The sequence below is a fragment of the Astyanax mexicanus genome, chromosome 13, assembly GCF_023375975.1.
Source record: "Astyanax mexicanus isolate ESR-SI-001 chromosome 13, AstMex3_surface, whole genome shotgun sequence".
NCBI classification, from domain to species: Eukaryota; Metazoa; Chordata; class Actinopteri; order Characiformes; family Acestrorhamphidae; genus Astyanax; species Astyanax mexicanus.
The window spans coordinates 38,586-50,645 of record NC_064420.1 but is presented as its reverse complement, the minus strand read 5'-3'; the positions used below and the strand labels follow the sequence as shown (position 1 = coordinate 50,645).

Below are 12,060 nucleotides of genomic sequence, written 5' to 3'. Positions count from 1 at the left end.
GCAAAACAGTGTCAAAAACTAATCTGTCAAATTTCCCACTTTTCCCACGCTAAATGCACTCAGTGGCAAAACATAGTGAAACCTGTTGATGTCTGACACAGGTAATGCCAGAAGATAACAGCTTAATGATGTTAATGATCTCTGTGCTCTGACTGACAATAATTATCACTAACAGGATCATTTTTCTCCTCCCAAACAAAATCTCAAACCTACAGTTTATAAATCACCTAACCGCAAAAACTACATACAGTCTGTTACATGCAGCTTTATATAGTGTTAAACTGACCGGCAGGGGGCAGCAGTGTATAACAGCAGCGTGTAAACAGGAGTACAGTTCTCAGTAACTAAATATATTTATATTTAATATATTTACAAATAATATATAACATATTTTAGTGGTGAGAGTAAAAACTACAGTAAAGAATAAAAACATTAATTCTGAAAGTGGTTTATTCTCTTAAAGTATAAACTGTGTGAATGTCGTGAAGTACCATACACCCCCCCAACACACACACACAGCACACACACACAGCACACACAGTACACACACAGCACACACACACAAACACACACACAGCAGTATGGGCAGGCACGGGGATTGGAAGAGAAGCAGCTGCTGAATATCTGGTGATTTTGCGGGGATATTTGCGGTGATTTTGCGGGGATATTTGCGGGGATATCACAGCAGGTAATCGGTGTGTTTATTTGTTTATTTACTCGCGGTTTTGCTGTTAAAAGTATTTGCTATCTGCTCAAGAGACTCCTGCTGCTGATACTTCTCTATAAGGTCTGGACAAGCTGTGTGTGCATTTGCACATCTGTGACTTAAAGTAGTTTAAAAAAGGTTTCCAAGGACATTTTTTGAGCCATTTTTTATTTTCCTGCAGTAAAACTTCACAGTTATATTGGTCTCTATAGAAAAACCATCCTCTTATTTCTCTATAATGTCTTTCAGAGTAAAATAAAGCTTATTAAATGTTTCTTGAAGCGCGATCACTCTGTAGAAACTGTTTGTCAGTGAATGCAGAAGGATTTCTTATTGATTTCTTGGTGTTATATATAAGTGTGAGAGAGGAAGAAAAAGAAAGAGAAATACTCATCAATCAAAATTATTATTTCATAATGTAACTCTGTCATATTGATCCACATGGCCAGTTTTTATCTGCAAAAAAAACACATGATTAAAATAATCACAAGTTATATAAATTTCATTTAATCACTCCAATAGATACTGGCGTTCGGTCCGGGCGGCCGCTCGACGTCCACTGGTGTGAAGGACGTGGTGGAGATCAGTCACAGGGGTCCTGAGATCTTTAACTCGGGCTGAACCACCGGGACATGCTGGTCCTGCCAGGCAGCTGTTCAGGGTATAAATAGGCTGTGCCTGTAAAATAGTCACTGAATCACTGAGTTACTGAATCACTGAATCACTGAGTCACTGACAGAGTTTTACTCTCAGGGTTAGGAATTCAGACGTTCAGAAGATCTGGAGACTCGCAGAATCACTTCAGATCTCAGAGTCTCGGTTACGGAATCAGAGACGGCGGGTCTGTGTTGGTTTAGTAGATTAAAATATCTTATCGCTATAATAAAGGCAGATTTACAGCGGAAGAGCAGTAAAATAAAGAGAATGCTGCATTGTGGTGTTTCTTAGTGGATGTTATGTGGTTGCTGTGGTATCCCAGGTCATTTAAGTGGGGTTCCTAAGTGGTTGCTGTGGTATTATGCGGGGTTGCTATGGTGTTGCTAAGTGATTGCTGTGGTATCTACATTACACTCCAAGCATCAAAGAATCCATCCACTGTTTTCATGTGAATCAGCTGAAGAGTTTGGATCAGAGATATTCACTTCACTTCACGACACAGTTAAACCAGTGTTGCGTTACCTGAGTTTGTCAAACAATCAATTTGGGTTATCAAATATGGGTAAAACTGACCATTTAATTCTTACACAGTTTTTTTTACAATATATATATATATATATATATATATAGTTTTATATTCATGCTAAATAAGACTTTAATGTTTATTTTGTTGCAATAGTTTATTCTTGAAATCTATTTGATGTCATTGTCATTTTTTTGTCTATCAAGATAAGTGTTATCCCAATTGCTCCGCATTACTAAAATAATAAATACATAATTAGTGATTATTTCACTTAAGTTTCTGTAAATAATAGGGCTGTGTTTTGGCAAGAATTTGGCAATATGATATACATGTATTATAATACAATTTAATATACTGAGTGTTTCTCTGAGTGAGTGAATGAGTGAGTGAATGAGTGAATGAGTGAATAAGTGAATGAATGAGTGAATGAATGAGTGAGTGAGTGAGTGAATGAGTGAGTGAATGAGTGAATGAATGAGTGAGTGAATGAGTGAGTGAATGAGTGAGTGAGTGAATGAGTGAGTGAATGAATGAGTGAGTGAATGAATGAGTGAGTGAGTGAATGAGTGAGTGAATGAGTGAATGAATGAGTGAGTGAGTGAATGAGTGAGTGAATGAGTGAATGAATGAGTGAGTGAATGAGTGAGTGAATGAATGAGTGAGTGAATGAATGAGTGAGTGAATGAGTGAGTGAATGAATGAGTGAGTGAATGAGTGAATGAATGAGTGAGTGAGTGAGTGAATGAGTGAGTGAATGAGTGAATGAATGAGTGAGTGAGTGAGTGAATGGGTGAGTGAGTGAATGAGTGAGTGAGTGAATGAGTGAGTGAATGAGTGAGTGAATGAGTGAGTGAATGAATGAGTGAGTGAATGAGTGAGTGAATGAGTGAGTGAATGAGTGAGTGAATGAGTGAGTGAGTGAATGAGTGAGTGAATGAGTGAGTGAGTGAATGAGTGAGTGAATGAGTGAGTGAGTGAATGAGTGAATGAATGAGTGAGTGAGTGAGGGAATGAGTGAGTGAATGAATGAGTGAGTGAGTGAGGGAATGAGTGAGTGAATGAGTGAGTGAGTGAGTGAGTGAGTGAGGGAATGAGTGAGTGAGTGAGTGAGTGAATGAGTGAGTGAGTGAGTGAGGGAATGAGTGAGTGAGTGAGTGAATGAGTGAGTGAATGAATGAGTGAGTGAGTGAGTGAGTGAGTGAGTGAGTGAGTGAGTGAATGAGTGAGTGAGTGAGGGAATGAGTGAGTGAATGAGTGAGTGAGTGAGTGAGTGAATGAGTGAGTGAGTGAGGGAATGAGTGAGTGAATGAGTGAGTGAGTGAGTGAGTGAGTGAATGAGTGAGTGAGTGAGTGAGTTAATGAGTGAGTGAGTGAGGGAATGAGTGAGTGAATGAGTGAGTGAGTGAGTGAGTGAGTGAATGAGTGAGTGAGTGAGTGAATGAGTGAATGAGTGAGTGAATGAGTGAGTGAGTGAGTGAGTGAGTGTTAAGTTAATGAAACTCTGCTCTCTGTGTGGTATTTTGTGCTTCAGAATGAATTATTGATGGTTTTGTGGGAAAGTGTCCAAAAGCTCTGTGTTTTATAAAGTATTTTTATTTATTTATTTGGTCTGTGGGAACGTTTTCTTTTTTTTTTTTGAAGCGAAAACATTAAGAAAGAAAATCTGGATGAAACTTTTTTGGAGAACTGAAAACCCATTTATCTTCATCTCTACAAACTTTTTTCTAAGACTTCATCCTCCTTTAATTGACAATAGAGGAGTTGGTATTATTATTTTGACATTTTTAAATAATGGTTAAATTAAACTGGTTACGATTACTGACTATTACATATGTACTTTTATTACAGAATTGTTTATGAGTGTTTTGACTGACCCTCAGTTTTTTTCCTGGAATCATAAAAAAAATGCAACCATATATGGACATTTTAACAGAGTGGGAAATCAGCTGCATTTTTGTTTAGTTCTGTTCATTTGTGCAAATTCCAACTGAAAATGAATCCTATAGAATAAAGATCCTTAAAAACAAACAATCAAGAAACTTGTGCTTCGTTCCATTTAATCAGATTTAAGTTAAACATTAGATACCGGTAATAACAATAATTTACACACCGGTCTGTCACCATTACTGTATTACTATATGAACAATATGCTGACCTTAATGTAACTGAGATAAACATTATTATTGTAGAGCTGAGCAATATATAATAATATAACATTATATTTATTGTATTGTGATCAATTTATTAATGCGATAAATGATTTGCATTTCTAAGTTTATCATGGATATGGTCAGTGTTTAACAAACAGCTGTATTTGATTACAGAAAGTGTTGTCCTGCTTTATATTATTGTTATTGTTAATGAAAACACGTCTATAGATAGAGGTACAGTACTGGGTGTGGTACTGTAAATACAGTAGATAAAAATGATAATGAACTACTGCTTTTACAGCTGTTGTGTGGTTTAGCCAATTTCAAATTCTGAATATTTCTGTAAATATTTTATTATCTTTTCATGAGACGACACTGTTAGCACTTATTTGTAGTGTTTGTTCTTTTCTTTTAATTTCTTGTGTTCTTGTTTGTTTTCCCCTGAAGACCCCAGTTCCACCCTGTCATTAGTTTTCCCACCTGTCTTGTTTGTAACCCCGCCCCCTCATTACCTTCTCCAGGCGTTCCCAGTCTCTCAGTGTATATAAATCCCTGTGTTTGAGTGTTTCTCCTCAGGTGTTTTGTATGTTTTTTGTTTGTCTTTTTGTATGTCTTTTAAATCTAATGTTAAATTATATTCAAATGTTTGCTTTCTCTTTACTCGATTGATTAATAGATATTTTACTGTGGTTACTGTGCTGCTGTTCACTAATGTTCTCTAACCTTCGCAGATCAGGCAAGTGATATCGGTGTATCTCCACAAGTCTGACACTGAGCCTCTTATGGATTCTGTTCATGAATGATATTTTCTCTCTGTATTATGAATCATTTGTGCAGAGAATAAAGTGGGTGTTTATCATTCAGAGTGAATCACAGACCGGCTGGAACATCATTTACAGAAAATTCCACTTTCATTAAGTCAGAAATCAGAGCTCTTGCTGTTTGAGAGCCGGGCTGCTGCGGATGCTGGAGGTATTTTTTTAGATCTGCAACAATGACTTATTTTTAACCTGAACGTTGCCAGGCGAACAAGAACAACAACAGCTGATTTTCTCCTTCTTTATCTTCATATTCTTATTCTTCTTATCATCTCCTTTATCCTTCCTGCCCTCAGTATAAAAATAAGCCCTCTTCACCTTCTGCAGACCATCAGCGCTGACCGTGAGACGGATATTAAAGATTTTTTCTCCTCAAAAAAGAACATTTATACCAAGACAATGTTCCTTATAATATCAGTCAGTTCAGCTGTTACATCTTAATAATATTATTCACTACTAAACATATTTAATGAATAAATATCACTGAAACTTTCTAATACTTTGGATTAATTCATTAATTAATTTAGCACAAAATATTATATAGACCTGCTGAAGTTCTGGTTCACCTGCCTGTCAATCAAAAGAGTGGTGGGCGGGGCTAGGAGCTGCTTTAGGAGCAACACTGAGTAGAGAAAGCGAGAACGAGAGAGAGAAAATAAGAAAGAAAGAGAGAAAGAGAATACGAGAGAGAGAGAGATAGAGAGAGAATGAGAGAGAGAATGAGAGAGAGAGAGAGAGAGAGAATGAGAGAGAGAGAGAATGAGAGAGAGAATGAGAGAGAGAATGAGAGAGAGAGAGAGAGAATGAGAGAGAGAGAGAGAGAGAATGAGAGAGAGAGACAGAGAGAGAGAGAGAATGAGAGAGAGAGAGAGAGAGAGAGAATGAGAGAGAGAATGAGAGAGAGAGAGAGAGAGAATGAGAGAGAGAGAGAGAGAGAGAGAATGAGAGAGAGAATGAGAGAGAGAGAGAGAGAGAATGAGAGAGAGAATGAGAGAGAGAATGAGAGAGAGAGAGAGAGAGAATGAGAGAGAGAGAGAGAGAATGAGAGAGAGAGAGAGAGAGAGAATGAGAGAGAGAATGAGAGAGAGAGAGAGAGAGAGAGAGAGAGAGAGAGAGAGAGAGAGAATGAGAGAGAGAATGAGAGAGAGAGAGAGAATGAGAGAGAGAATGAGAGAGAGAGAGAGAGAGAGAGAGAATGAGAGAGAGAATGAGAGAGAGAATGAGAGAGAGAGAGAGAATGAGAGAGAGAATGAGAGAGAGAATGAGAGAGAGAGAGAATGAGAGAGAGAGAGAGAGAGAGAATGAGAGAGAGAATGCAACACCAGAATGCAGGAAATCACAACAAATCCTGTAACTAAAACACAAGCCCAATTCTAATCTGGTTCTAGACTAGTTCATATTTCTGGATCAGCAGTAAAGATGGGTTTTGTTTATCAGTAGTGATTTTTTATAACAGGTTAAAGTTTCTTGTAAAAATCACATTGTTCATACATTCACAATTTTGTCCTAAAAAAAAACTTGATTACAATTAAACTTGATATTGATTTACTGTACTTACTAGTGTGTGTGTGTGTGTGTGTGTGTGTTTTCTGACTGTGTTGTACATTAGTATTGTTATTAATATCAGTTGATTACTATTGTTATTAATATCAGTTGTAGATGAGTATTGTTATTAATATCAGTTGTAGATGAGTATTGTTATTAATATCAGTTGTAGATGAGTATTGTTATTAATATCAGTTGTAGATGAGTATTGTTATTAATATCAGTTGTAGATGAGTATTGTTATTAATATCAGTTGTAGATGAGTATTGTTATTAATATCAGTTGTAGATGAGTATTGTTATTAATATCAGTTGTAGATGAGTATTGTTATTAATATCAGTTGTAGATTAGTATTGTTATTAATATCAGTTGTAGGGCTGAACTGTTTTGTTGATCTGAACTGTTGAAACATCGGGTTCACAGATAGAGGAAAGTATTATTTGCACCATTACGATTTAAGGAGATACAAATATAACTGTAAAATTAATATTACTGTTTTTATAGGAGTGAATACTGGCTGCCAGTCTTCTTTTACTCTTTTGATGATTACTTTCTGGCTTCTATTCACTTTTAGGTTTTTCTGTTTTCCCCCTAAAGCTTGTGTTCATTCGTTGGCTGTTTGGGAACAATTGCACATTTGGCTTCCCTGGTGTTGCTCGTTTTGACCCAAGTCTGAGTCGTAAATTCGTTTATATTCAGCAGATTTAGCTCTTTCTGCTGTGACTCTCTGGTTTATCTGTAACGTTATAGACCGTGCCGCTCGCTCGTTAGGACGTTTCCCATGTTGAAAGAGGGTCTCTGGTTCCAATCCCACGTTCTTAACCTTTAACCTGCACTACTGTACAGCCCACGCAGGGCCTTGTGGGAATGGCCGAGGTCATGTGATCCGACTATGTTTCCTTTCTTTATGTCAACACAGCTCTCACACCAGCATGCTTTGCTAAGTATACTGTAGCGGACAGGACGCTGTGCAGTGCTCGGGGTTAAAATAGGAAAAGGAAAGGAACGTTCTCTCCTGGGAGTTTCTTAATGATTCTGTGGCCCCAAATGAATTTTTAGAACCAGAATGAACTGGTTTGACTGGATTGCAAGACACAAATTAATACAGAATATATTTGGTTTGTGTCTACCACTCTACTACCAACAGGAATATACTGAATATACTGTCTTCTTTTATTGTTATAGAACAATTCGCTAATATTTCATAAGGAAATAATAATGGGTATAATAAAATGTGTATAATAAAATGTGAACATGAGGACCGCCCCAGGAAAGGAAGAGCGAGAGTTTCCTCTGTTGTACAGGATGAGTTTATCAGAGTTTCCAGCCTCAGAAACCACAAGTTAACAAACAGCTCCTCAGATAAGAGTATCTAAATACTTCACAGAGTATTTTAGTTTGTTTAACACTGTTTTTAAGTTACTACATGATTCATTATGTGTTCCTTCATAATCTGATAGATCACTTTACTATTCATTTACTGTGTAGGTAAATATATAAAAACATTGAATCAGAAGATGTGTTCTAACCTTTGACGTGATTACTGTCAAAATCTTCTGCAGTTATAACATTATAAAGGTAAATAATCCTTGACTCATTTACACTTCTATACAAAAGAACAAACATTGGCGCATGAATCAGAAAAAGAAAATTACATAAAGAATAAAGAGAAAATGCAGAGGCAAACAGTTTGATGTAAATTTCTCCATTATGTTTGACTGACACTCAAAGAGGAATAATAAGCAAAATTTCAAGAAGCTTTTAAGGAACAATTTCCGAGATATTTTAAGGCTAAATCACATTTAAGGTCTTGCTGTCGTTTGTAAGAAGACTGAAGGGAGAAGAATTGTTTTACTGAATTTCTGTCTTTAGACCTGCAGGTCTGCTGTCTCTCTGCTTCAGGACTAATTGGACGAGGTGAAGCTTTACGTTGCTAATTGCTAACAGTTATGCAGTTTCTTGACCTGCAGTTCAGGGACATCCTGCAATATCCTCTTTAACTCAAAAATAAACATGCTGTGTTTGTGGGTCAAGCTGGAGTTTAATGACTTTTACTCAGTGAAGATCAGAGCTTGTGTGTGGAACTGCACGTGTTGCTACACACTGTGACTTAGATTAGGGTTGGGCAAAATATTGCCAATATCGATATTAGCAATAAGAAAATATAGATATATATTACAGGGCTCCAGGCGTACTCATATGTACTAAAATACTCAATGTATCTTATTTCTAAGGGTCCTGATGTCCTGATGTTGCCAGACACCCCCTTTCTATGCCTCCTGTAGTGCATCATGGGAAAACACCAGGCCTTCTTACTGCTGCTGCTTTCAGTCCTGAGTGCTGCTGAGGTGAGGAGTGTTTCTGTAAAGGAGAAATAAAAATCAGAAAAGGTCGAGAAAGGGTTTCTTTCATTTGCTTTGGATCTTATTTCGTTGCAGGCAGTATAAAGCCAGGATATTATTTCTGGATTGTTTTTGCAGGCGTGAAATGCAGGAATGGATGTATATTATTAAATTAAATTAAGCTGACCAGACAAAACATTAAATATATATACAGTATATCTGCTAGGGCTGCGACGATTCGTCTGTATAATCAACAATATCAAATACAAAAATCTGTGGACTCCAAATTTCAGTTTTAACTGAATGTTCATTTGTAAGCGCAGTGTTAGAGCTGGAGACAGAATCACACTGGGGGCGGGTTAATCGACTGTCACCAAAAGTGACAAACCCAACAGATTATATATTTTGTCACTAAATATCAGTATTTATAACATTAAAATGAGTTCTGGAGATTTAAACAGCATTTACATCTCATGTTTACCTGTTTCTAGAATTTTATAGCCGTACCCACAGGAAGAAGAGCTTGATCTGGAGGCCATGGCAGAAAGAGTCATTGATGAATCTGAAAAAAAATCTGATTAGTCAACTATGAAAATAATCATTGTCTGTCTGCAATCAAATAGAAGTCAAAGAAAATGTAAGAAACACCGTGCTGTTTGTGTATTTTAATGTTGTTCTAAAGCAGTTTTAACTAAATACAAACACTGTTTAGTTTTGTAACGACTAAGACTTTGAGGCAGGATGCAAATGCAAGGAGGTTTTAATAGACGACATAAAAAACGAATCAAGATAAGACTACAATACAAACAACGAAAGACTACCAACAATACCAGATTATACTAAAACTAGAAAACAATACAAGTAACAGGCAAGACAAATATAATATTCACAAAAACAGAAAAAAATTAACAAACAATCTTAAACCGCTACTCATGACCCAGAACAAAGGAAAACCTGGGGTATAATTACAGCCTGAGCTGGAAAATAAACTAGACACAGGTGTAAACAGTAATGACAGGGTGGAGTTAAGGCGGAGACAATGTGCTGAAGAGAAAACAGGCGGGAGAACAAAGACTGGAAGGGAAAGGACCAAAAAAGAGGAACATGGGCTGAGATGTAACATGTTTAGTACATTTATACATAGAAATATTTACATGAATTTATATTTTTATGTGATGATTTTATTGCCAGAAATGTTTTAATGCTGTAAAAACATTGAAAACCTTTAACCTTCAGGACTAATGATACGATCCTTCCAGTCCAAACAGAGGAACAAATCCAGTAGAATAGGAATGAAGCACATAAACAATGTATGTGTGTGTGTGTCTGACTTGTGTGTGTGTGTGTGTGTGTGTCCTTTACAGGTTTGTCAGGGTGAGGATGTGACGGCTGTGATGATGTCACAGAAGGGGGCGGTGACGGATGTCCCGGTGAAAGTGTCCCGAGGGCAGATCCTGGCGGCTCAGTTTGAGTGTTACCTTAAAATACTGCACGAACCTCCACACACACACACAGGTCAGAAACACACACACACTACACACACACACACTATACACACACACACACAGGTCAGAAACACACACACTACACACACACACACTATACACACACACACACAGGTCAGAAACACACACACTACACACACACACACACAGGTCAGACACACACACACACTACACACACACACACACAGGTCAGACACACACACACACTACACACACACACACACAGGTCAGAAACACACACACTACACACACACACACACAGGTCAGACACACACACACTACACACACACACACACAGGTCAGACACACACACACACTACACACACACACACACAGGTCAGACACACACACACACTACACACACACACACACAGGTCAGACACACACACACACTACACACACACACACACAGGTCAGAAACACACACACTACACACACACACACACAGGTCAGAAACACACACACTACACACACACACACACAGGTCAGAAACACACACACTACACACACACACACACAGGTCAGACACACACACACACTACACACACACACACACAGGTCAGACACACACACACACTACACACACACACACACAGGTCAGAAACACACACACTACACACACACACACACAGGTCAGACACACACACACTACACACACACACACACAGGTCAGAAACACACACACACTACACACACACACACACACAGGTCAGAAACACACACACACTACACACACACACACACAGGTCAGACACACACACACACTACACACACACACACAGGTCAGACACACACACACACACACAGGTCAGAAACACACACACACTACACACACACACACACAGGTCAGAAACACACACACTACACACACACACACACTATACACACACACACACACAGGTCAGACACACACACACACTACACACACACACACACAGGTCAGAAACACACACACTACACACACACACTATACACACACACACACACAGGTCAGAAACACACACACACTATACACACACACACGGGTCAGAAACACACACACACACACTACACACACACACACACTACACACACACACTATACACACACACTATACACACACACACACACAGGTCAGACACACACACACACACACACAGGTCAGACACACACACACACTACAAACACACACACACACACACACTATACACACACACACACAGGTCAGAAACACACACACTACAAACACACAAACACACACAGGTCAAACACACACACACACAGGTCAGACACACACACACACACTATACACACACACCAGTACTTTTTTCTGGTAACTGGAATAAGCCTTAGGGTTTTTCCACAGCTGAGATTTAGGCCACGGTTTCTGTTTTTGTTGCTCTGTGAGAATCTGATCTGATTAGTTTTAGTTTCTCTTGCTTACATCTATATTACAATACGTATCATATTATTCAGCTCCAAGCAAAACTACTTCTAATCTTTCTATATCCATTCCTGTAATGTATTAGTGAACTTAAAATTAACAATGATGTTTACATTTAAATATCATTATTAAGAGCTTTTTTTATTTACACTTTCTAAAAACAAGAATAAATAACTAAACTAATTAGTTTAAGTTTCTCAAGGGGTTTTTAGCTCTTAGTTTGTCTGTACTCATTTTTTTCAGAAGTAGATTGGTGTGTCGTTCATTGTGGAAAATTCATTCCACATAATCTGCATATTCTTCATGTAAATGTTTTTGTAGGCTTATGCCAGTTGTTGTTGCAGGGTTATATAGATGTACCGTGTAGCGTATTGAAATCTGTCATACAGTA

General features: G+C 37.9%; 1 protein-coding gene across 2 annotated transcripts in view; it reads left to right on the top strand.

Moving 5' to 3' along the window:
• The first annotated feature begins 551 nt into the window (after positions 1-551).
• calcrl2 (calcitonin receptor-like 2) overlaps positions 552-12,060 on the top strand; it is a 28,497-nt gene continuing 16,988 nt past the window's right edge. The window contains exons 1-3 of one of the 2 annotated variants that reach the window (XM_022676977.2): positions 552-688; positions 8,634-8,747; positions 10,106-10,256. In XM_022676977.2, coding sequence (XP_022532698.1) covers positions 8,691-8,747; positions 10,106-10,256 — 208 coding nt within the window. In that variant the 5' untranslated portion in view covers positions 552-688; positions 8,634-8,690. Of the gene's footprint in view, positions 696-8,633; positions 8,748-10,105; positions 10,257-12,060 lie in introns of both variants that reach the window. The other variant, XM_022676978.2, reaches the window with a different exon arrangement.